The sequence below is a fragment of the Neofelis nebulosa genome, chromosome 4 (assembly GCF_028018385.1).
Source record: "Neofelis nebulosa isolate mNeoNeb1 chromosome 4, mNeoNeb1.pri, whole genome shotgun sequence".
Taxonomy (NCBI): Eukaryota; Metazoa; Chordata; class Mammalia; order Carnivora; family Felidae; genus Neofelis; species Neofelis nebulosa.
In genome coordinates this window covers 68,445,803-68,471,195 of record NC_080785.1, presented here as the reverse complement: position 1 = coordinate 68,471,195, position 25,393 = coordinate 68,445,803, and the positions used below count along the sequence as shown (strand labels likewise).

The 25,393-nt window shown below is 39.2% G+C and overlaps 2 protein-coding genes across 2 annotated transcripts in view; one reads left to right on the top strand and one right to left on the bottom strand.

The window, feature by feature from the left end:
* Positions 1-2,020: 2,020 nt before the first annotated feature.
* On the bottom strand, positions 2,021-6,340 carry RPA3 (replication protein A3). Its single transcript, XM_058728727.1, has 4 exons — positions 6,033-6,340; positions 4,641-4,715; positions 3,162-3,270; positions 2,021-2,378 (listed from the first exon to the last, which is right to left on the bottom strand). The coding sequence occupies exons 1-4, from the start codon at positions 6,129-6,131 to the stop codon at positions 2,296-2,298; spliced, it is 366 nt and encodes a 121-aa protein (XP_058584710.1). The 5' UTR covers positions 6,132-6,340; the 3' UTR covers positions 2,021-2,295.
* A 40-nt stretch (positions 6,341-6,380) lies between these two features.
* The window catches only part of UMAD1 (UBAP1-MVB12-associated (UMA) domain containing 1), a 221,022-nt gene continuing 202,009 nt past the window's right edge, over positions 6,381-25,393 (top strand). Inside the window, exon 1 of the mRNA XM_058728726.1 lies at positions 6,381-6,523. The gene's annotated coding sequence lies outside the window, so the exon portion shown is untranslated. The remainder of the gene's footprint in view (positions 6,524-25,393) is intronic.

Sequence of the window (25,393 nt, the reverse complement as noted above, 5' to 3'; positions counted from 1 at the left end):
TTGTTCTAATTTATCATTAGCTATTATTAATCTTTTAATGTGCCTACTTTAGAAATTAAACTTTATCATAGGTATGTATGTATGTGTGTATAAGAAGGAACAGTAGAGTTAGGGATGATACTATCTGACACATCCACTGGAGGTCTTGGAAACATATTTCCCATGGATAAGATTGGGGAACTACTGTATGTGTACATGTATTTAATACATGTATTTACATTATATAAAATGTATTAACACAATTAAGCATCATATAAATTATATATTAAATATATATTTATAATAGATAAGCATAATAAATTTATCTGAAAATTAAAAAGGTTATCAGCAAGTTAAGTGTGATAAGAGGTATAAAGAAAGAAATATAACATGAGTAACTAACTCTGCTTGCCTGTTAGGGAAGCGTAGAGAATGTTTTCCTTTCTAGACATTGCATTCAGAGTAGAGACCAAGTTCAGTGGCACCAGGTCTTAAAGGGTCTAGTGTGTTCCAGGAACAGCATATCGGTGCTGGATGGACAGTAGTTTCAAGGGAGAGTAGGTTTCAGAACTCAGGTGAGACATGGTCAGATTGTGAAGGGCAGCTGTTAATTGGAAATGTGGACCTCGGGTCGTCAGTGGAGAGCCTCTGGAGACTGTTCATCTTTTTTTAAATATACGGTTTATTGTGGAGTAATTTTAGATTTACAGAGAAGTTGTGAGAGAGAGTTCTTGTCCAACACCTCACACAGAGTCCTTCCCCCTTAGTGCTACATTACCATTGTACCTATGTCAAAACTAAGAAACCAACTGTGGTATATATTATATTAACTAAACTCCAGACTTTATTCAGATTTCACTGGTTTTTCCTTTGATGTCTTTTTCTGTTCCAGGAACCAATCCAGGCTTAGTCTTCTCTGCTCTCTGAGTTTCTCTTTTCTTGTTTATCATGACCTTGACAGTTTTGAGGGCTACTGATCAGTTTATAGAATGTTCTTCAATTTGGGTCTGATATTTTCTGAGGAATAGACTGGTGTTAAGGGTTTTTGAAAAAAATACCAGAGTTGTGACGTGCCTTTTTAATCACATTATAGAGGGCATGTGATTTCTGCCATGTCATTACTGGTGATGTCAACCTTGATCACTTCGTTAAGGTAGCATTGGCCATATTTCTCCACTGTAAACTTCCCAGGAGGTTTTCCCTTTTCTAAACTTATCCGGTTTGTGAACTTTATAGTATGATGATTATGACTGTGTTTAATGCAATTGGATTGGTTGGGAGACACAAAGAGCCAGGAAACTGGAAGGCCAGGTACAGTTAGGGCTGTTGCAATAGTTCAAGTGAGAAATGACAATTGTCTAATCTTACAGGGGCAGTGGCAGTGAAAAGGACTGGAGATATTCAAGTTCTGGGCAATGGAGTGGCTTATGGTAGTTTTAAAGATAACAGAGCAAATCAAAACCACAATAAGATACCACTTCACATCCATTAGGATGGCTATAATAAAAAAGTCAGATTATAGTAACTGTTGGTGAGGATGTGGGGAAATTAGAATTCTTAAACGCTGCTGCTAGGAATGTGAAATGCTACAGCCGCTTTGCAGAAATTTGGCAGTTCCTCAGAAATTTAAGTATATTTACCATTTGATGCAGTAATTCCACTTATAGGTATATACCCAAAAGAAATAAAAAATATGTATACACAGAAACTTATCCGTGAATGCTCATGATAGCATTATTCATTATATTCAAATGGTAGAAACCACCCAAATTTCCAAATGATGAATAGATAAAAGGGGTATATCCATACAATAGTTTTGGTATATGTTTTATTTGGTTCTGGTTCTCTGGAGAACCCAGATATAGGTACTCACAAATATAAAAGATGTGGGATTCTGATTGCCTTTAATAAATGAAAATCATTACACAGTTGGCCCAGAGTTTTACTTGGCAGTTTGAAGCCTGACCTTATAGCTATGAAATTCCAAGTTTGTGAATGAATACATGACTAAAAGAGTAAGAATGAAATGATCAACAGCATGTACCATTTCAGCTTTTATTAATAAAACAGAAAACTAAACTCAAGGCAACTGCATTTGACCTGACCACACATAACCAGAGAAGTGAGTCTTTACGAGGACTTAAAGGAGAACTGTCAATATACAGATAGGTTCCGTCAAAAGTGAGATATTGCAATATCTAAATACAGTTAGGTAAGTGAAATTAAAAAGAGAACAAATTAACTATTAAAAATCACAGAAATCTCATCCTCAGATATCAGGGCTTCTTTTAACAGTCGTCAGCGTGTTCATCAAGATCAATCATACTCCACAACTCCCAAAGGAAAAAACTGAGGGAATTCCTGGGTAATTTTCACAGCTTCATTGTAAAGTCCAAGATCTAAAACAAAACGAAACAAAACAAAACAAAACAAAACATTTTAGCAAACACAATCTACAATGGAAAGATGTAACATCATTTATTATCTAAAAGATTTCTACTTATTTCTCTTTTCTTTCCCTTTTAGAGGTCAACTTATTTTCACAATCTGTCTTCTAAAACAGATACAGATCGTCATATTTATTTACCTGTGGCTCTAAAAAATAAGACACAGGGTATAGGCGACTATTCATCTTGATATCCAATGTACAGGCACAGTTCTTGCCTGGTTGTGTTTAAGGCATTATGCATTATTTAATGCTTTCAATCCATATATTAAAACAAAAAGCCTGATGACATTATTTTTGTTTGCCATGTTCTTTAAGTTTCTCTTCCCACAAATATTAATCTTTACTGAGTTTCTTTAAGCATTGCTTATTGGGGTTCCTGGGTGGCTCAGTCAGTTAAGCATCCAATTCTTGATTTTGGCTCAGGTCATAATCTCACAGTTCGTGGGTTCAAGCCCTGAATTGGGCTCTACACTGTCCTGCTTGGGATTCTCTCTCACCCTCTCTTTCTCTGCCCCTTCCTCACTCACTTGCATGTGCGTGTGTGCACTCTCAAAATAAATTAAAAAAAAAAGTGTGCCAAAATGTTCTCCTATTTTCCTTTGGGATGAGAAAATTCTATAGAAATTGAAAGATGGCAGGATTGAGACTGAAGACCAAAACATCTCCAGTTAAGAATAAAATTGTTTTCCTCCTAATTACATGAAATTTCTAAATACTAGAATGCTTTATTTACCAAAAGGATGGTTATCTTCTTTAAACTGGACATAAGATGTACACAGAATGGTTGCTTTGGCTGTCACTCTTCCAACTACTTCCACAATTCCAGAGATTTCTTCATCAAGCTGACACAAAAGAACAAATCGTCAACTTGGGGTTTCAAGGTGATAACTTGGAAATAGTGCTACAGTTTACTCATCTTTCATTCTATGTAACATAATCATTTTAAAATTTACCAACATAAAAACTGAATTGTAATTTGTTAAAAATGTTTGAGTACTTAATGTCAGCATGTCATAATTCAATTACCTTTAGCAGTAGCTTCTGGTCCAAAGATCCAGTTAAATGTTCAAGTTGAAGACAAAATCACTTAAAGATACTGAGAATGTCCCGCTTTCTACAAGGAGTACTTGTTTAAAAGGACACATTGAAAGGAATTTTCTAGTTTCTATATCTTGTGCAGTGTGTCCTGTACATATTAACTAAACAGCACATGTATTTGTCTTCATAAAAAAACAAGAAAATTGAGTACAATAAACAAAACAAAAACAGGGGTGCCTGGGTGGCACAGTGGGTAAAGCGACCACCTTCAGCTCAGGTCATGATACTGCGGTTCATGAGTTCTAGCCCTGCATTGGTCTCTGTGCTGACAGCTCAGAGCCTGGAGCCTGCTTTGGATTCTGTGTCTCCCTCTCTCTTTGCCCCTTCCCCACTCATGCCTTGTCTCTCTCTTTCTCTCTCTCCCCAAAATAAATAAACATTTAAAAAATTTTTTTAAATGTAAGAACAGTAAGTGATAACTAAAAGTACATGTAAACAAAAATAGAAAATAGAATTAAAAAAATGTAAAACTCTTGAGAAAGGAAAAAATGACTTGAGATTTTTTTTGTTTTTTTAAATTTTTAACGTTTATTTATTTTTGAGACAGAGAGAGACAGAGCATGAATGGGGGAGGGTCAGAGAGAGAGGAAGACACAGAATCTGAAACAGGCTCCAGGCTCTGAGCAGTCAGCACAGAGCCTGACGCGGGGCTTGAACTCACGGACCGTGAGATCACGACCTGAGCCGAAGTCGGACGCTTAACCGACTGAGCCACCCAGGTGCCCCGACTTAAGAGATTTTTTTAATGTGATTTTATGGTCTTTCATAGGAATGGGAATTGTCACCCAGTTAAGGTGATATTTTAAAAATTAGAAAATCATGGAGCCCAAAGAATCATTGGTTAGAAACGTAAAGGTATCTATAATGTAAGAAAAGGACAAAAGTTTAACTTTAGAGCAGGGAGGTTTTATAAACTCATCAAGCTATTTTGTTTCAGATAAACAATACTTTTTAGTACAAATATACCCTGTATTTTTATTTGCTAAATCTGGTAACCCTGCACTAACAACAAATTAAATAGGGTCCATGCTTTATACATCCACTGCAAGACTCAGAAACATCAGCAAGATGAAGAATTAACTATCAGATACATAGAATTAATACTTAAACATACAGGCTCCATCAACTCAATGGTTCCATTTTTTCCTTCTCCATCTGAAAGAATAAACATTTTTCCAGTGGGATGAATCTAAAAAAGAAACACGAAATTAAAAAAACAACAACCACATAAACAAAACCATTAAAATCTCATTAAAAATATTAAAAGTTTGATAAAAGATCAGCAGATTGACCCAAACAGTCTTGGAACGGTTTATTTGGTTCAAATTATAATCTTGTGTTACTGTATCTGGTGAAAGGACACATAGTTAAATTTGAATTTCAGATAAACAATACTTTTTAGTACAAATATATCCTGTATTTTTATTTGCTAAATCTGGTAACCCTGCACTAACAACAAATTAAATAGGGTCCATACTGTCTAAAAGTGAGATCTACTAGCACCCATGATTTAAATAGTATGTATCCCACCTGGGGGTGTATTTTAAAAATTAAGCATGATGCCTGCGCCTGGCTGGCTCGGTCCGTAGAGAGTGGCCACTCTTGATCTCAGGGTTGTGAGTTCCAGACCTACCTTGGGTGTATAGATTACTTAAAATCTTAAATCAAAAAATTAAGCATGATTAAGTAAAGCGAGAACTGTTTGTTAGAAGTATTATAACTACTGTTAGATGTAAAGAGTGAAGTCAGATCTGGTTTGAATGCCAGCTTTGCTACTTGCTGTGGCAGTGAGCGTTTTAACCATACATCACTCCTACTCAGTTTCCCTACCTGTGAAGTCGGAACACCACCTATTTCACGGAGAGGATGTGGGGTGAAATGAACTACTAAGGCTTTCTAGTAGTTTTCTTTTCCTCAGCTTTCTCGGTTCACTGATTGGGAAGCTTTGGGTCTGCTTTTCATCAGTAGGATGAAAGCTCTGTATGTACTCTTAACACTGGAGTAAGAAAACATACTGATATAGGATCTGGAAGGGACATAGATCTGCTATAAAACATTGGAAGAATGTTTTATGGCGACGTGACCTAAATGAGAAAACGAGGATTGAGAAGAGACAAAATTGCATGAGAAGGAAACTAGAAAAATAGAGAAGTCAAGACTAGCTAAATTAAGACGTCAGAAGGTAGATGTGTGAGTCAGGTCTCTAATTTTCTTTATGTAAATAAATACAAAAAGAACCAGAGTGGAGGGAGCTAGAATTAGAACGGAGCGCATACTAAAAAGTCGCGATCCCGCGCCATGAATGTGGCGCCAAAATGGGGCTGCAGTAGCTAAAAAGCGTGCCAACAGTCGCCTTGTGCAAAATGAAGCAATCGGGAGCGCAGTAATGTTCTAAGGCCTGTCTTTCTTCACCCTCCCTCACCACCCAGAGGCTGCGACCCGGGCGGTCACGGGGTCCTTCCTCTCGGCTACCAAGCGGGGAGCCGAGGGCGGCGAGCGCGCGCACCTTTTCCAGCCTCCCTACGAAGCAGACCGGCTTGTCGATGAACCGAGACAGCATGCTGGCGTTGATGCGCGACCTGGGCAACTCCATGACGTCCACCATGATTGCGGTGCGAGACCTACGGCCGGCGGGAAACAGACTACAGAAATTGTGAGCCCCGCGGCGTCTATGGGACGCCGGCACCAATCAGCGGAGACCAACACTCTCACTTCACCAATCAAACGTGCAGAAATCTCGATCAAACTCGAGCTGTACAGTAGAGGGACCGAGCACGGAAGGCTACTTCCGGAAACGGGGATCTGCTGCTTAGTGACGCGCAGCGTCCCGGAAGTTGCCCGGGTCCTCCGCAGAGTGGGCAGTGGAGGCGGGGCTTGGGTGGGGAGGGGTTTGAGGCTCCCTCCCGCGATCTCGGGCCTCCCGGCCGGATTTGACCCCGGAAGCAGGGTGTTGGGCTCCGGTGCGGTAGCGACGGGGGACTGCGGCGCTAGCCTCAGGTACCTCTTCTCGCGGGAGGCGCCGCAACCTTAGTGTTTCTCTTTCTCCCCTATCGACGGATGCAGATGAGAGAGGCGGGACTCGGTGCTTGCCCCGCCGCGGCGTTCTTGGTGCTGCGCATAGACCGTTCGCGTTTCCCCGCCTCCCCTCTTCCCGGTTCTGCGTGGGAAGCGCGGGATTCTTTGCTGAAATGGAGGGATCGGGTGTTTTTGACACCTGCCTTCCTGGAGACGGGAAGTGGGGGGTCTCCAGCGATCTTACATTGTTTTTGTCAGGCTCTTGCTGCTAAGTGCAGAGGGTCGGTGATTTAACCGCTTAAGCTGCGTCACTTACCATTCGGTTTCCCACCTGTTAGAAGAAGGGCTGACCTAATACTCGACTTTTTCTAGCCCTTGTAACCTGGCCACACTAAGGAAGTGCGAGTTTTCTCGCCTCCTGCGTGTTAGCAACAAATTGATGCTTTTCAGAATGGGTGGGGGTAAGGATCACTGAGCTAGGAGAGGAGACGAATTTAAATATGTTAGATCCTGAGCAGGTGCGCTTCTCCCTGAGACATAGTTTACTTATCACGAAGTGAAAGGGTTAGATAATATGAATGTTTTGCAAGATGCCAGCTAAGTTTTGTCCATGTGATTCACGGACTCAACTCCCCGGCAATCTTCCCCCCACATTGCCCTCTACGCACCAGGACGTTGGAGGCTTCGAAGATAAAATGTTTGTTTCAACGAGATTCGGGGGTGGGGGGTTTCTTAAAACCTTAGCTGGTTCATGTGAATGTTGATTTCAGAGCTTTATCTCCTGGGATTGGTACTGCCTTGCCAGGGATATTCTAGAATGAGCGCTCATAAAAATACCTGCCAACGCTACTGCGGAAATAGGGGGGGGGGGGGAGAACAACAACTTTTTTTATTGGAGTATTATCACTTTTTGGAAACTGAGTCCATGAATTTGCTTAAAGATCCTGAGTTGTCACCATTCAAATTCAGGCACTAGACGGAGGCTCCTAATTTAGTCTCGTAGTTGCCTTAAGCAAAGAAGATTCTTTTTGAGATTTCATGTGGCAATTTAAGATAGATGTGCCATAATTAAATGATACCCTCCCTCAGTGTTTATTTAGCTGAATATATTTGTCTTTTAATTTAGCTGTCACGAAAACAAATTTAAAGGATTTCTTTAGCCAGATGCAGGGTGCATGTGAGTTAGTGTATACAAGAATGGTGGTTGTACTGGCTCAAGTCCATAAAGTTTATATTTTTGTGCAAAACCTTGACTTATTTTGCACACTGTTGTTTTGGGAAACAAGTTGATGTGCGTTATAAAGGGTAAGGTAGGCATGAATATCTTTAATAGCAGTTTAAAAAAAAAGCAGCCCTTAATGTACCAGATGCTAATATCATTGTTTTATTATAATTAAAAGACCACTTTCACATACCAATGGCCTTTAAAAACAACAACAACAACAGAAAGATGAACAAGAAAATAATTTAAAACATATTTTTGGATATTTTTGGAGTCATTTAAATGTATTGTGTAATACATAATGCACAGAGAAGAGTATATATGGCTGTTATGCATAGTTTCCAGAGAAATTAAATGAACTCATTCAGCTGAAGAAATGGAATTTAGCCAATTAGTAGTTTGTGCTTCCTCAGTTATATTCCCCTCTAGAGGAGCCACAAATAAACACTATCTTGAAATTTGTGTTCAGCACTCTAAGCTTTTCTATATAGTTTATCACACATGTTGGCATTCTTTCATGGTATGTTTGATTTTGCTGGTTTTGACCTTTCTATAAATGGAATCATAGGATATATATCCTTTGACTTGTTTATTTTGGTTGTTTTTGAGATTAATCCATGTTGACATATGTAGGTGAGTTTATTCTTTTCATTCAGCTGTTTTGCTGTGTTACTGACATTTTGATTGCATATGGGGCTGCTATGCATGCATATTTTTGTACCTATTAGTTGGTATACTTGTGCAGAGGTATATCAGTAGAACTTAGGGTGTGTGTCTCCAACTTTACTAGTAAAACCAAATACAGTTGACCCTTGAACAACACAGGTTTGAATTGCATAGGTCCACTTGTTTCCAATTTTTTTTTATAAATATAGTACAGTACTGTAAATGTATTTATTCAAGATTTTCTTAATAATACTTTCTTTTTTAGAGGAGCCTGAGTGGCTCAGTCGGTTAAGCATCCAACTTTGACTCAGGTCATTATCTCATGGTTGGTGAGCTCCAGCCCCTCATCAGTCTCTGTGCTGACAGCTCAGAGCCTGGAACCTGCTTTGAATTCTGTGTCTCCCTGTCTCTCTGCCCCTGCCTAGCTTAAGCTCTGTCTCTCTCTCTCAAAAATAAATAAACACTAAAAATTAAAAAAAAAACCCTTCTTTTTTGGGGGATGCCTGGCTGGCTTAGCTGGGTAAGCATCCGACTTCAGCTCAGGTCATGATCTCATGGTGAGTTCGTGAGTTCCAGCCCTTCATGGGGCTCTGTGCTCACAGCTTGGAGCCTGGAGCCAGCCTCGGATTCTGTGTCTCCCTCTTCTCTCTGCCTGTCTCCTGCTTGCACTCTCTCGCTCTCAAAAATAAATAAACATTTAAAAAGTTTTTTTAATTAATATTTTCTTTTTTCTACTATATTGGAAGAATACAGTATATAATGCATATAACATATAAAATATGTGTTTATCAGTTGTTTATGGCTTCTGGTAAGGCTTCCTGTCAATAGTAGACTATTAGTAGTTAAGTTTTGGAGGGAGTCAAAAATTATATTCATTTTTCCACCACTGTAGGGGTGGGTAGGGTGTGCACCCCATCCCCACATTGTTCAAAGGTCAACTATACTGAACTCCAACTAGTCATACCAATTTATTGTTTTATCAGAAGTATAGGAGAATTTCAGTTGATGCACATTTTTGGCAACTCTGAAAGTTTTTTACCCCTAATCTGATGGAGATAAAATAGTTTCTTGTGGTTATAATTTGCTCTCCCTGATTACTAATAAGATTGAACAGCTTTTCAAATATTTTTTGGACATTTGTGTGTGTCAGTGTTTTGTTCTTTTATGCTGATTTTTAATTTTTTTTAGTGCTTATTTTTGAGACAGAGAAAGAGTGCGCACACGTGCACACATGAGCAGGGGAGAGTCTGAGAGAGAGAGGAAGACACAGAACCCCAAGCAGGCTCCAGGCTCTGAGCTGTCAGTGCAGAGCCCAATGAAGGGTTTGAGTTGAGCCTTGAGATCAGGACCTGAGCCCAAGTCGGATGCTTAATGGACTGAACCACCCAGGTGCCCCCATTCTTACTAATTTTTGGGAGCTTTCTGTATTAGTGCGGATAGCAATACTGCGTTTCCGAGTTTTTGACTTATCAATTTTTTTCTTTCTTTCCGTTTTTCCCCCTTTCTTTTATTGGAAGGAACTCTTTTAATATATTTAAAATGTTTCCCCCTTTTGTTTAATATAGTTGAAAAAGTCAATTAAAAATTCTCATTTAAGAATCTTTTCTTAAAACAAGCTCTTAAAGATATTATATATTTAAAAACATAGTTTGTCTTTCATATTTAAAAATAATCCATCATTTAGAATTGAGTTATGTATGTTGTCAGATAGGTATCCAATTTCTTTTGTTTTTGTATTTTTTTTCAGTAGGCTCCATGCCCAGTGTGGAGACCAATCCAGGGCTTGAACTCACTACCCTGAGATCAAGAGTGGGATGCTTTGGGGAGCCTGGGTGGCTTAGTAGGTTAACCATCCCACTCTTGTTTTCAGCACAGATCATGATCTCACAGGTTCATGAGTTTGAGCCCTATGTTGGGCCGTGTACTGGCAGTGCAGAGCCTGCTTGGGATTCTCTCTGCCTCTCCCCTGCTCATTTGTGTGCTCTCTCTCTCTTTCTCTCTAAATAGATAAAAAAAAAAGGGGGGGGGATGTTTAACTGACTGAGCTACCCATTGTTGTGAGTTTTTTGTTTTCATTTCAGTCCCAGCATCATTTATTGACTACATCACCATCAACAACAAACCTTCTGCATCACCTAGGTTTTCCTATATGTGTGGGTCTGTTCCTGAGCTTTGGTTCTGTTCTGTTGGTCTGTTTCTCCCTGTACCAGCGGTAGCAGGCTCCTCAATACTCTGGCCCTGTATTAATTTTTGATGTCTGGGGGGCAAGTTTTTCTATCTTGTGTTATTAAGGAATATCTTCATAATTCTCGCCTCTTTGTGGCTGTCTACGAATTTAGCTTGTTGAGTTCCATGAAAGATCATATTGAGATTTGATCACAATTGCATTGACTCTTTGGATTGATTTCAGGAGAAGTAACATATAAGGACAACTTTTACTTTTTTTGACCTACTTTGGTCTTATTAACATCTTTCCAAAAAGTTTCATCATTTTCTATAGAAAAGTTTTGATTTTTAGATTAGATTTATTTCTAGCTACCTTGTTTTGGTTGCTATCATGAATGGTATATATATTTTTACTTTTAATTTTAATTTATTTTGAGAGCTAGAATCCCAAGCCTGTAGCTGGAGGTTCAGTTTTCCTATCTTTTGTTCATTTACATTGATTGTGGTTATTGATATTTTTGGATTCATTTTTATAGTCATTTTGTGCATCCTGTGTTCTGCTTTTTTGTTGTTTATTTTTTCCCCTCTCTTGCCTTCTTTTGAATTGACCTTTCAAGTTTTTTTCCCTAATTTCATTTTATTTGTTTGTATTACTTAGTAGTTTGTTTGTTTTATTTTAATTAGGCTCTATGCCCAGTACACAGCCCAACATGGCTCTAATGAACCATGATGAACTCATGATGCTGAGATCAAGATCTGAGCTGAAATCAAGAGTGAGATGCTTAACTGACTGAGCCACCCAGACACCCCTCCTGTCTATTAGTTTAAATGTTATGTATCGTTTTTACAATTTTTGTGGTCACCCTTTAACATGCATATTGAACTTAAAGTCTAAAGTTACTGTACTCTGTGTCACGACAAGAACCTGTATCCCTATTTACCTTTCTCCCTATTTTTATGCTGCTGTCTAGAGTTTTAGTTCTTTTTTTAAAATTTTTTTTAATGTTTATTTATTGTTGAGAGACAGAGAGAGCATGAGCATGGGAAGGGCAGAGAGAGGAGGAGACACAGATCCGAAGCAGGCTCCAGGCTCTGAGCTGTCAGCACAGAGCCCAATGCGGGGCTCGAACTCACAAACCACGAGATCATGACCTGAGCCAAAGTTGGACACTTAACTGACTGAGCCACCCAAGCGCCCCTAGTTCTATCTTGATTTCTTGTAACCCCCCAAATTTTGCATTATTATTGCTTTATGCAGTTGGTACCAACTTAGAATTATTTACTTTTTTATCTTATTTACATCTTATATTTACATATTTACATCTCAACCTTTTCTTTGGTATCATTTCCTCTCTTTTTGAGGTTCTTTTAGTGAGGATCTTTGGTAATAAACTCCATGGGTATGTATTTTTCTGAATATGTTTATTTTATCCTTGTTCTCAAAGGATGGGTTTACCCCTCTTTATGTGGTGTAGAATTCTAAATGGACAGTTCCTGTCTTTCAAAACTACCTTGATGCTACTTTGCTCTTATAATACTTACTTTTCTTTGAAACTGTGATTATGTTGTAAGTTTTCATGTCTCTATCTGCTTGATCTTCAGTTTGTCTTTGGTGTTCTGCAGTTTTACTGTATAATATATCCTGATGTGGATTTCTCTCATTTAGTTTGCTGGAAGATACATTGTGCTTCGTGAATCTGATAATTCTTGTTTTATTAGCATCAGGACATTTTCAACCATCATCCCTTTGAATAGTGCCTCTCTCTTATTATCTAACTCCTTCTAGAACTCTGATTAGAAATAAGACGTTCTCGTGTGCTCTTGACCTCTGTTTTATAATTCATCGGTTTTGATTCTTTGATATCTGGATAATTTCTTTCATATCTTCCAGTTTACTAATTCTTTATGAAGTTGTGACTTATTTGCTGTATCTCATTTCAATACTATTTTTTATTTGCTTGTTTCTGGAAACCTTGTTTTTTTTTTTTTTTTTTTTTGTTTTTTGTTTTTTTGTTTTTTTATCAACTCCTAGATCTTAGGAGTTGATATTCTCTTGTCATAGTTTCTGGTCTCCTTTATTTCTTCAAATATTACAGGATATAAAGTATATCTGTTTATAACCTAGTTTTGACACCCACAGTCCTAATGGGTCTCATTCTGTAGAGTTTTTTGATTCTGTTGACTTACCCTTGCTGTGGCTTGTTTGTTCATTTGTATAGTCATTTTTGATCATGAATTCATATTTCTTGGAAGTTTTGGGTGATTTCTTTGAGATTTAGTCTGAGGGTGTGTTTCTTCAGAGAAGATTCATGTTTCCTACCTCCCAAGGTGTTTGAGCCCCAGACTTTGTCCTTGTCCCTATGGGGCACAGATCATTAAAACCCAGACTTTTAGCCATTAGAACTCAGCAGTGAGGCCATAAGGAAAACATTAGCTTCAGTACTTGCATATACTCCTGCGGATTTGTAGACCCATGTCCTTTCTGGTTTCTTTTTTTTTTTAATTTTTTTTTTTCAACGTTTTTTATTTATTTTTGGGACAGAGAGAGACAGAGCATGAACGGGGGAGGGGCAGAGAGAGAGGGAGACACAGAATCGGAAACAGGCTCCAGGCTCCGAGCCATCAGCCCAGAGCCTGACGCGGGGCTCGAACTCACGGACCGCGAGATCGTGACCTGGCTGAAGTCGGACGCTTAACCGACTGCGCCACCCAGGCGCCCCAAGTCCTTTCTGGTTTCTAATGGGGTTTCTTTATTCTTTTGTTAGCTTGGGCGTACATAAAACCTATTTATATTTAAGACATTACCATAAATACTCTTCATCCTTTCACACGATCAGTCAGTCAAAAACAAATTTAAGCTGTTTTACAATGGTCATTCAGTGGCTAGGATTTCAGAAGGTATAAAAGTGGCAGAGAGTATAGTAATGAATTCTGGCTCCATTGTCCTTCTTGGTCAGACCCCTGTGATTGTGCACTGATGGGAATTTGAGTCAGACTTTGACATATGGTTGACAGAGCTGTTGCCAGGTTTTGTCTTCTTTATGTGCATTTTGATGAAAACTTGGGAAGGAGGTAAAACAGCCAGCCTTTTACCTCCTTGGGAGTCTGAAGCAAGTCTTCAGACAGATAGCAATACCTCTTAACTAGACTGTTAGCGACTTGTTAGCTACTTGCTGTGCTAGTGCTGTTTTTACCCAGGTCTCAGCACCATGCTTCGTACCCACCTGCACAGAGGAGGTGGTAGAGAAGCAGGCCAGAAGGCAGCAAATAGACTGGGGACTCCCTTGAATTTGGAGAAAGGGCCTTGTCTGGTTTTGTTTCTCTAGGGCATAACACTGTGCCTGGCTGGTATTTGGCCTTTAAAACATGTTGGTTGAATGAATTAAAAAGTGAACAAGTGGGGCGCCTGGGTGGCGCAGTCGGTTAAGCGTCCGACTTCAGCCAGGTCACGATCTCGCGGTCCGTGAGTTCGAGCCCCGCGTCGGGCTCTGGGCTGATGGCTCGGAGCCTGGAGCCTGTTTCCGATTCTGTGTCTCCCTCTCTCTCTGCTCCTCCCTCGTTCATGCTCTGTCTCTCTCTGTCCCAAAAATAAATAAAAAACGTTGGAAAAAAAAAAAAAGTGAACAAGTGAACAAATGACTAGATTTTAGCAGTTTATTTAGTTTTTTAAGTGGGCTTCATGCCCATCACAGGGCTTGAACTCATGAACCTGAGATCAAGAGTCTCATGCTCTACCGACTGAGCCAGGCAAGTAACCCCATAGCAGTTTGCTTTTATTTGGAGAGCAGGTAGAGACTTTTGATGATACATTAGGTTGTTTTGAAAGTCCCCACTATGTGAGGGGACAGGGGGAGGACAGCTGTGTATGGACCAGACAGCAAGTTCTCACCAGACAGTGAATCTGCTGACATCTTGATCTTGAACTTCCAAGCCTCCAGAATTATAAAATATAAATCTGTTGTTTATGAGTTAAAAGAAAAGAAAGGAAAAGAAAGTCAAATAATGGAGACTTTATAGACAATTTTGGGAGTGAGTCCTTTTGGAAGCTGAATGTGATGGTTCCTGTTATGTGTTAAATGTATTTAAGTGAGCAGCTAGAGCAATTTGAAGACTTGCACTGAATGTTTTATTATTCTTATTTCTATTCATTCTAGGTTTCTCTGTGCTGTAGAGAGTCGTAAAGAGGTGTGACCGTACATCATTCTCCCTTAGGACTGCATTCTCCCATAGAACATTGTTTAAATATGCCCCAAGATATTTGTTTTATGTGAACAGATGCTTTTTGATAGAGTTGTCTGGAGTCTTTTTCAGGATTTTTTTTATTTCAGAGTAGCAACATTGAATGCAGTGGGTAGAAATTAGTATTGTATTCGTTGGAATCTGTGTTATTTAAAGCAAAACTTAAATGGTTTTGGGATGCCTGGCTAGTTCAGTTGGTAGAGCATGTGACTCTTAATCTTGATGCTATGAGTTTGAACCCCACGTCAGGGGTAGAGTTTATTTAAAACAATTTTATTTTACTTAATAAAAAAAAAAACTTAAATGGCTTTTTGGTGGCATTTAGGTAGAATTATGTTTGTAGCTTTTCTAAAACATAAAAACATATCATTGTGTCATTACTTTACAGTCAGGGTGACATTAAAACTTGACTCTAAATTACCTTCTTGGTGAATGAATGAGACCCAAATGATATAAATCATAAGCAAAATTTGGTTGCAAGCTCTTAAAAGGCAACAGCTTTATCTTCTAAATTTCTATATCTCTTCACACTATTTAGCATCTTTCTTTATTTTTTTTTTATTTTAACTTGTTTTATTTTTTATCTTTTTTTAACTTACATCCAAATTAGTTAGCATATAGTGCAACAATGATTTCGGGAGTAGATTCCTTAGTGCCCTTACCCATTTAGCCCATCCCCCCTCCCAGGACCCCTCCTGTAACCCTCAGTTTGTTCTCTATATTTATGAGTCTCTTCTGTTTTGTCCCCCTCCCTGTTTTTATATTATTTTTGTTTCCCTTCCCTTATGTTCATCTGTTTTGTCTCTTAAAGTCCTTATATGAGTGAATTCATATGATCTTTGTCTTTCTCTGACTAATTTCACTTAGCATAATACCCTTGAGTTCCTTCCACGTATTTGTAAATGGTAAGATTTCATTCTTTTTGATTGCCGAGTAATACTCCATTGTATGTATATACCACATCCATTCATCCATCGATGGACATTTGGGCTCTTTCCATACTTTGGCTATTGTCGATAGTGCTGCTATAAACATGGGGGTGCATGTGTCCCTTCGAAACAGCACACCTGTATCCCTTGGATAAATGCCTAGTAGTGCAATTGCTGGGTCACAGGGTAGTTCTATTTTTGGATTTTTGAGGAACCTCCATACTGTTTTCCAGAGTGGCTGCACCAGCTTGCATTCCCATAGCATCTTTCTTTAGAAAAAAAAAAAAACACAAAACTATGGTTTTCACATGTACTGCATTAAAAAGGGATTTTTTTTTTTTTTAAGAAGGTAAAACCTTTTGAAATTAAGATATCTGCTGACTGGAGCGCATCACATATTAGGTGATCGCACCCATCCTTAGAGGAACAGGTTACAGGTTACAGCGAGGAATTATCCCAATGCTTAGAGTGAAGAGATGGAGAAACCCTGGTTTAATGTAATGGGAGATTTTACCTTCCTAAATTAGTAGAATCAGGGGAGACATTACTATGCTGTTCTGTTTTTTTATTTTGTTTTATAAATAAGGGGCAGTAAAGGAAGAAAACAGTCAATTCTTACCACTATCAGGATACCAGTCTTGATCCCGAAAATAAAAGGACAGCTAATTAAAAGGAAAACAAACCAATGAAAATCCCCGAATCCAACAACAACAACAACAACAAAACTACACAAAGCTTCCCTGACGATTCTAACAGAGACTTTGGGGGTCATATTTATTTACAAAGTAATGGAGGAGAGTAAAATTGCATCAGATCCATTTTACCCTTGGTGAAACCATCTGTATGCAATGATGGAAAAAGGATCTGAGAAGAAAGGTTCTATCCTAAAATTTTCTTGGGCCAACTGTGACTTTCCAAGATGACTTTATCATACGCTTGAAAAACAGTTCTGCTAGAGAAAATTCCAGAAAATTAGTAATTCCGGATTATATAATGCTTCCATGATAGCGGGATCTTATTATTATGGCAACAGCTCTGAGCGGTATGTGTCTTCCACACTAGTGAAAAGCTGGCAGTTGAGATTATCAGCTGCAGCCTCTGTGGCAAATAAAGCCAGCCGTTAAAAGTCATCAAGCTGTGGTGATCAACTGGAAACACCCCCCGACCCAGATCCAGGAAAAAAAACTACAAAATGAAGAAAAAAAGTGCCAGCCTGGGCCCTGTTGGAATCTGCACTGTGAAGGCCTCTGGAGCTCCTTTCCACTCTTCCAGAATCCTGCCTTGCCCGATGCTATATAATTATCAATTCGTAGCTTGAGATCTTCCAACTTTATAAGTATTTTAGGTATTCTGTTTTGGTTAAAAATCATACCTGTTTAATTTATCAATTTGCTAAAAGCAACGATAGGATCATGTTAGGGAAGTGAGTTTTATTAAATCCTATATCTTCAATTTTTAACGGCTATTAGATATGCACATGATGTCACTTTCCGGTTAGGTGACAAGTGAAAAGGTTCAAAGTGTTATATTAGAGGGCAGGCAGTCTTCACAGCGAGGTCACCACCACCACTCTGTATTCATCTGGGTACGTTGTAAAAGCTGCACTGGTGCGTGCTGAGGGCATCTGTGAGCTACTCCAGACCAGCAGAAATGGAATGAAAATACTACTACAAGAAGAAAAAAGAACAATGTAAAATTTCTTACTGTTAGAAAAGAGCTTGTTCACCTGTTTTTTAAATGGTTGATGGTGGATGTTAAAATGCTCTGGTTTTTAGATTTCATTGGATGTTTATTTTTTAAAAATGTTTATTCATTTTGCGCGCTCGAGAGAACACTCAGGGGAGGGGCATAGAGAGAGACAGAGAGAGAGAATCCCAAGCAGGCTCTACGCTGACAGGGCTCTATCCCACGAACCGTGAGATCATGACCTGAGCAGAAATCAAGAGTCAGATGTTCAACTGACTGAGCCACCCAGGTGCCTCCTCCATTGGATAAATTGTTTATTTATTTATTATTTTTATTTTTAGTATTTTTTAACATTTATTTATTTTTGAGAGAGAGAGAAAGAGAGAGACAGAGTGCGATCAGGGGAGGGGTAGAGAGAGAGAGGGAGACACAGAATCCGAAGCAGGTTCCGGGCTCTGAGCTGTCAGCACAGAACCTGATGCAGGGCTCAAACTCACGAACCATGAGATCATGACCTGAGCCAAAGTCAGATGCTTAACCGACTGAGCCACCCAGGAGCCCCACCATTGGATAAGTTTAAAAGAATGTTACAACATTTTTTTTTCAACATGTGGATATTTATAATGTGCTAGAAACTACATCCTTTATAATTTTCAATGGAAAATTTTAGATATTACCTTAAAAAATGCAGGGATGCATAATTTTTCACAATTCTTTTAGGGGGTATGTGAGCACGAAAGTATGATTAGTGGCTTTGAGACTCTTTTGCCTGTAACCTGAACTAAGAAATACATTTCATATCATAACCTAGCACATGCACCCAAAAGCAAAAGTTCGTAAAACATTTTTTACCATATATGATGCTCTCTTGATAATCTTTTTTGCTTCCTTTTCTTCTTTCTTTTTATTTTAGAGAAAAGAGAGAGCATGCAGGGGAGAGGGGCAGAGAAAGAGAGATGCAGGGGCACGCTCCACAGTCAGCACAAAGCCTGACATGGGGCTCGATCTCACGATGCTGAGATCATGACCTGAGCTGAAATCAAGAGTCACATGCTCAGCCGACTGTGTCACCCAGGCACCTTTTTTTCTGTTTCATTCTATTTAAAAATGTGGTCATGACCCACTAAATTGAGTTTATTTCCACTAAAAGGTCGGGACCTGCAGTTTGAAACACAGCTATAGATCCAAGATTCAGTTCTTTGTTTTTTTCCTTTTCTGAGTGCTTTTTTTCTTTTTGGGGGGTGGAGCAGTTAAAAAATCTGAGAGTTGGAAATAAAATTTATGTTAATGCTTCAGTTTAATTAATTGGCTTTCATACTTCAGGGGAGCTCGTCTGTGACATCAGTTTCTTTCCTTGCTCCCCTCTTGCTTATCCTCCCAGATGTCTGCACCTTTCCCCTATTATATCAATGTCACAAACCTTCAACAATAAAACACCAATGTGGGATGGCAAAACAGAGGAGAATCTTTGGTAATCCTAATTGGTAGTCCAGAGTTAATGGATAAATTTAAAAAGAGCTTAGAGTCCTCTCTCTTATACAGATACAAAATCTGCCAGAGACTTTACTGAGTCCATTAAGCAGGGAACTAGTAAGATATAACTACTTCAAAAGAGAACTCAAAGTATTACCGCACATTTATAGTCAAAGGGGGAATGCTGAATTTATAAATGGTGTAAAACTGGTCATTCCCACAAAGCTGTAATTGATGCCTTCTACCAGATACATTTCTGTGGACAGGAATTATTTGCATGACTATCCATTTTCTACAGGTTACCTCCTACAGAGTTGTAATATAACCTAGTCAAAGATAAACAAAGGTTACAATAACCCAGATGGATAAGCTAGCCAGAATATTCACTGAATTCCAAATCCTTTCACAATTTTTCTTTATACTGATCAGATGCAAGCTATTAAGCCCATTCCTGGCCTAGGTTTAAAATTTTGCACCTGAAGGCCACGTCCAGTTTGTGGAAGATTTATTCAGTCTCTGGAGTATTTTTACATATTTTGAGTTTCTTGCTATCAGCTAAAGAGTAGATTTTTTTTCCAAAATAATCTGATTTCTGCTTTCTCTTGAAATATCAGACTCGGTGATACTGGGCCCACATTCCTACATGGACCTGTGATTGGAAATGCCAAAGGTGCCTTCTGTTGTGGTTTTCTTTTTAATTTTTTATTTATTTTTGAATGAAAGAGAGAGGCTGAGTGGGGGAAGGGGCAGAGAGAAAGGGAGACACAGAAGCCCAAACGGGCTCCAGGCTCTTGAGCTATCCGCACAAAGCCTGATGCGGGGCTCAAACCCACGAACCGTGAGATCATGACCCTGAGCCAAAGTGGACGCTCAACCAACTGAGCCACCCAGGCGCCCCATGTGTTTTATTTTGTTTTGTTTTTTAATAGAAAATAGAAAAATGCAATTACCACAAAAGAACTATAAAGTGAATATAAACTGGCCATGCATCCTGGTAGCAACAACAATTAGGTTTGGTATATATTTTTCCGTATTTTTGTTTTCTAAGAATAAACATGCCTGTCTCCTCTCCGCACACAAAATAGAAATTACTTTCATAATTAACAAGCCTGTTCTTTTTTTTTTAAGAAACAAGGAAAACTACAGAAAGGATATAAGTAGTATAAAATAAATACAGTAAAGAGACATACTGTAAAGAATATACAAAAAAGATGCTAAAACAGATTATTAAATAACTACAAGTAAATCATATCAGCTAAAATGACATATTAAAAAGCTGCTTGAGGTCTATTCAGCTAGAAGGTTCTCTAAGGACTGGGTCAGATGGAGCAGCAGTAGGTAACCCCAGCCTCCTGGGCCCATTCACAGGTGTTAACAGGGGCCCTTCAGACTGAGGTGGCTTTAGATCTTCAGGAGAGAGCTTTCTAGATGCTTTGAGATCCTCTCCATGGGGGAGAGATGAGCCAGCCACAGCTTCAGCCTGGTCCTGTGTTTGTTTGTAGTGGTTACTGTTGTTATTGTTGTTTTAGCCTTGCCCATAACAGCCAGTGCAAATTGGACTCCAGGCTTTCCTAGTTCAAAACCTTCAAAAGCTTTTTCCCCTGGTTCCTGACTCAAGCCCTCACAAGCCTTGTTTTGGTGAAGGGCTCCTCCTCGCGGCTCCCTGGGCATCTCTCCCCTTCCCTCCCTCCTTTTCTCAAGGCGCCTTTGGGAGCCCGGGCCCACGCTCTCTTCAAACTCCTTCTGTCTCACAGGAGGCTGGCTTCATGCGTACTTAGCTGCTTGGCATTTGAATTTACCACCCCCGGGTTGTGCTGAAGAGGTCAGTCATTTCTGCAGTTTTGAAACGTGAAACAATATAGTCGAGTTAACATCTAAGTCCTGATAAGACAGCCAAGTATGTTTTTGAAAATTTGAAGAAAAGGGAGGGTACACATCACTTTGGTGATAATTAAGGGGATGTGTTTTCATAGTATAATTTGAGATCTTAGAGATCATGATCTTAGTCCCTGAACTTTTACATTTTTCTGTTTGTAGTAACACTGATGTTCCTGATTTTAGCTACCACTTACATGCTTAAGTGCTACACACTCCCTTTCTCTGGGGCACTAGGTCCTGTTTTCCCGACTGCATTTTACATATTTACATTTGTACCAGTTGCTGGTGCCCTACATCTGACTTGTCTGAAATGGAATTCATTCTGTTTTCTTCTTTTAAAATGAGCTTCCCTTTCCTACTTTTCTTATTCTATCACTTTTTTCAGTCTGTCAGGCTTGAACTTTCAGTCCCCTTGTATTAATTCCTTTCCCTCTGTGTTTTGTAGAGTCCAGAGTCCCTAGGCCCTGCTCCATAGTTCTGCACATCCCTTCTTTTTCATTCAGATGTCTCCTGTCCTAATCCATTCCCTTCTTGCTACAACTTTCTAACTTTATAACTCCGTGCTCTCAATCAGCCTCTTCAGCATATCATTTTAAACTTAATCTTTCTGAAACACTAATTTCCTCAAGATCCTAGACTGTACAGTAACATTAAACAAACACTGATATGCCACTCCGGATAGTCTAACATTTTCTTAACTTTTCAGCCCTTTCAGTCATTTGTCTCTACCTTTCTTTTGCAGTCTTGATTTCTTGATGTCTTTTTTTTTTTTTTTTTTTTTTTGCAGTCTTGATTTCTGCTGCTTATCTACATGCCTCTGTTGAGGTCACTCCCTTTGCTGTCCTCTAAACACACTGTGCTCTTTGTTCATCATGACCCTTCTTACAGGAAAGACCTTCCTTCTTCTTGTTTGTGTCTGTACCGTACCCAGCAGGTGAAGTTGGGAGTCAAGGCTACCTATTTGTGAAGTCCAGCAGGGTTCTTGTAATTCTCACTGATCCTTTTTGAATCCTTCCGGAGCAAATATGAAGAAAAAACAGTGTGTGTGTGTGTGTGTGTGTGTGTGTGTGTGTGTGTGTGTGTGTGTGTGAGCGTGCGCACGGGCTTCCATACAGGTATCCCCTGCGTTTTGAAAGTTCATATTATGCATGCTGCTGTTGCTCTTGCGAAAGACCTACCTTAGTACTCGTTTTCGCTAACTTGAAACAAATCTGAAGAGGATTTTTCACTTCTATGAGAAAAGGAGAAAAGTGAAAATATGTTCAGTGTTTGTTTACTACGGGCTATTCTAGAGGCAGTGTGCACTCTAAGCAGCGAGAGTGACCCTGCCGAGCTCCTTGCCTGGGCACTACACTCAGAATCTCAGCATCAAGCCCACCAGAGCTCTGAACTGAGTCCGTGAGCATCTGGGTTTCATCTGCATTTATTCTGTGTGTGCCTTAGCAAGATGTATCCTAAGGTATCCAAAAAAAGCCCAAGAGAGGTTATCTTAGGGTCTGGGAATGTTGAAAAAAATTTTCCATGTAAATTAATGGCGATGGCTTCTTCACTTTATGCCATTTTGGCTTATGAAAGGTTTCATAGAAACACTCTACTTTCAGATAGCAGGGGAAACTTGTATGTTATTCTTCTTACAGTTAAATGGCTGTTGTTGATCAGTCACAGATAGGAACTATAGTCTATTTGATGTATTTACATTATTTAGAAGTCTGTTGAAATGGAAAGAAGATCATCAGATTGAGAAAACCATGTTGCCTTAATCTTTTGTCATGGGTAATACTACTTAAAAGGTAAGACTTAAAATAATAGGAAAAAATAAATACATTACCTACCCTGCCCTGTGCCCCTTCAGAACAATAGGGTCTGCCTTGCCTAGTGATCAGGCTAGCCCTTTTATATGCAGTCTCTGTATACCATTAGAAGTGAAGACACTGTCCTTTTATTTTTCAGTCCTGTGTGAATGCATAGAGAAAAGAAGCATTTTGCTTTTTACACAAAGACTATCTGTAACACACACACACACACACATACACACACACACACACACACAGTGGTTTAAGTGATTTGAGATGATTTTCCAAATCATTGTGAACTGAACGTTTATATGACATCTAGAATATTGTGCTAATAATGAATTTTTAAAATAGTATTATTGAGGTATTTTATAAACATACAATAAATTGCACATATTGAGAGTGTCCAGTGTGATGAGTTTTGAGTTCTGTTGGTACCCCTCAGACCATCCCTGTGATCACCATAATGGACATATTCATCACCCCCAGAGTTTCCTTATGCTTCTTTATAACCCCTCCTTCCTCTCCCCCTTCCCTGTATGTCCCCATTCCCCAGGAAATCACTGATCTGCTTTCCATCACTACACATTAGTTTGCACTTTCTAGAAGTTCATATAAATGGAATCATACAATATGAACTCTTTTTTCTGGCTTCTTTCACTCAGCTTATCATTATTATTATGATTATGTTGAGATTTATGCATGTTGTAGCATATCTTAGGACTTCGTTCCATTTTATTGCTAAACAGTAATAGGGATATGCCAGCATTCAGCCATTTATCTGGTTTTGGACATTTGTGTTGTTTCCGGGTTTTGGCTATTACTAAAAATGCTGTATGACTTTTGTGGACATGTGTAGACATATGTTTCCAGCTCTCTTGGGTAAATACCTGGAAGTAGAGAGTCTGGGTCATATGCTAGGTGTGTGTTTATGTTAGCACGGCAAGCCTTTTAAAAAGTTTTAAATATTTGAATAGGTACATAGTGGTATTTCGCTGAGATTTTAACTTGCATTTGTCTAATGACTAACGATGTTGAACATCTTTTCGTGTGATTGTGTGCCATCTTTGGTGAAGTGTCTGTTCATATCTTTTGCCCACTTTTTACTGAGTTGTTTTCTCGTCACTGAGTTTTAAGAGTTCTATATGTTTTCCAGATACATGTTCTTTAACTGATATGTGACTTGCAAGTATTTTCTCCCAGTCTGTGACTTGGGCAAGTGAATTCTTTGTCCCCCATCTCTATTAAGTAGCTCCAGGGTTCCCTTGTTTGGGACCTAGGAGACATTCACTCTGGCGTGGATCCCAGCTCAGCCAGGTAACAATGCTGCTGCTGGCTCCTGAGGGATTTTTAATTATAAATGTTGGTATTTTTCCTGTTTATGAGTGTAAAGTTCACTTATTATAGACAATTCTTAAAATATTCAAAATTGCAAGGAAGGAAATGAGACCAGAATATACTTGGGAAGTCCGAGCAGAAGCCCAACTGTGAAGGCCACGTCCATCAGAAGCATGAGTGCTTAGGGTTTACCATAAACTCCGCTTGGGGCAGCAGGACCGTTACCAGCTTCCTCCGCTTGGGGATTAGGGCTCTTAAATTACTCTCATTTTTGCTGTGGATGGCCTCAGAAATGTGGTGGGCTGAGGCTGCAGTGTTTGTTCGTCCGGGATAGAAGTTGAATGCTTGTGTCTGCAACGCTCAGTCAGTATCTGGCCTAAGCACTTAATAAATGTTTATAAAATAGAAAGTAAATGAAGTTCTTGAAGTTAGATGTTGTGGAATTAGTAAATGTCTTTTGAACCTAGAGCTGAGCAAGGCTTGGGAAAGAAGAGATGGATAAAGATAGAAATGGAATTAATGAAATGGATGTGACTAATATTGGGAGCCGTTATATTAAAGTCCAACACAAGCCTCCTAAGTGCGAAGGGCTCCTTGTCTGTGGGGCTTTGTTGATGAAAAACTTTAAGTTTTGGTTCTGAGAGGACTTGGTTTAAAATTCTAGTTGTGCTGTTTAGCGGCCACATAAATTTGGACCAATGCTTAATCTACTTCAGTTCTTCTGCTTACACGTTGTGAATACTTGGGTGTGCATGGCGAGATGTCTCTGAGTTACGGGATAGCACATGTAAGACATTCTGGTATAGTGACTGACACTGTAGGAGCTCAGTAAATGTTAGTAGGGTTTTAGTTACTCCTCTTTTCCTCCCTTGTTTCTAGTCTTAAGCAAGACAACTCAATCTGGCTGCTGGAGTGGGGACCTACCTGTGTATTTCAGTGATAGGAAAAAATATCATGTGATAAAGATAATTTGGTTGTACATCATGGTGTCCAGGGGCATAGTCTTTTCGTGCATGGAGCGATTTCTATAAAGATACATGGATGGACTGACTTTAGATACTTGTGGAATGAAGAATTATTAGTGCCAGCAGTACTGTTCATCATAAAAGGGAATCCCAAGACTTGTATTGTAAAATTGGAACGTGATTTTCACGTGAAAACATCCTGAGGAGGGAGTTGAGTGGTGGTCACACTGGTGGAGTGATGGGTGTGAGGGCAATTGGTACTTTTGTAAGAATTTTAGAGCTGTTTCAGATGAATATTTGTAGCAAACTATTCTTTGCTGCCATTCTGAGCTCTTTCATACTGTCTCTGCTTCCTTTCTCTTACTGATTCTTCTGTTTCTTCCCTGCCTGGAAGTTTCTTGACTCTTGGAACCTAAGTCATCCTTCCTTTTCTGATGTTTATAATGTTCTTAAAGAAGGGGCTATAATATTATGATCGCCAATCAGTCATACTAACA

Excerpts from the sequence above, each read along its gene's own strand:
- RPA3 (XM_058728727.1), bottom strand. The coding sequence starts at position 6,131 with ATGGTGGACGTCATGGAGTTGCCCAGGTCGCGCATCAACGCCAGCATG. Across the intron at positions 3,271-4,640 it reads CCATTGAGTTGATGGAGCCT|CTTGATGAAGAAATCTCTGG; the intron begins GTATGTTTAAGT and ends CTTTTGTGTCAG. Across the intron at positions 2,379-3,161 it reads AGAAGATAACCATCCTTTTG|ATCTTGGACTTTACAATGAA; the intron begins GTAAATAAAGCA and ends GTTTTGTTTTAG.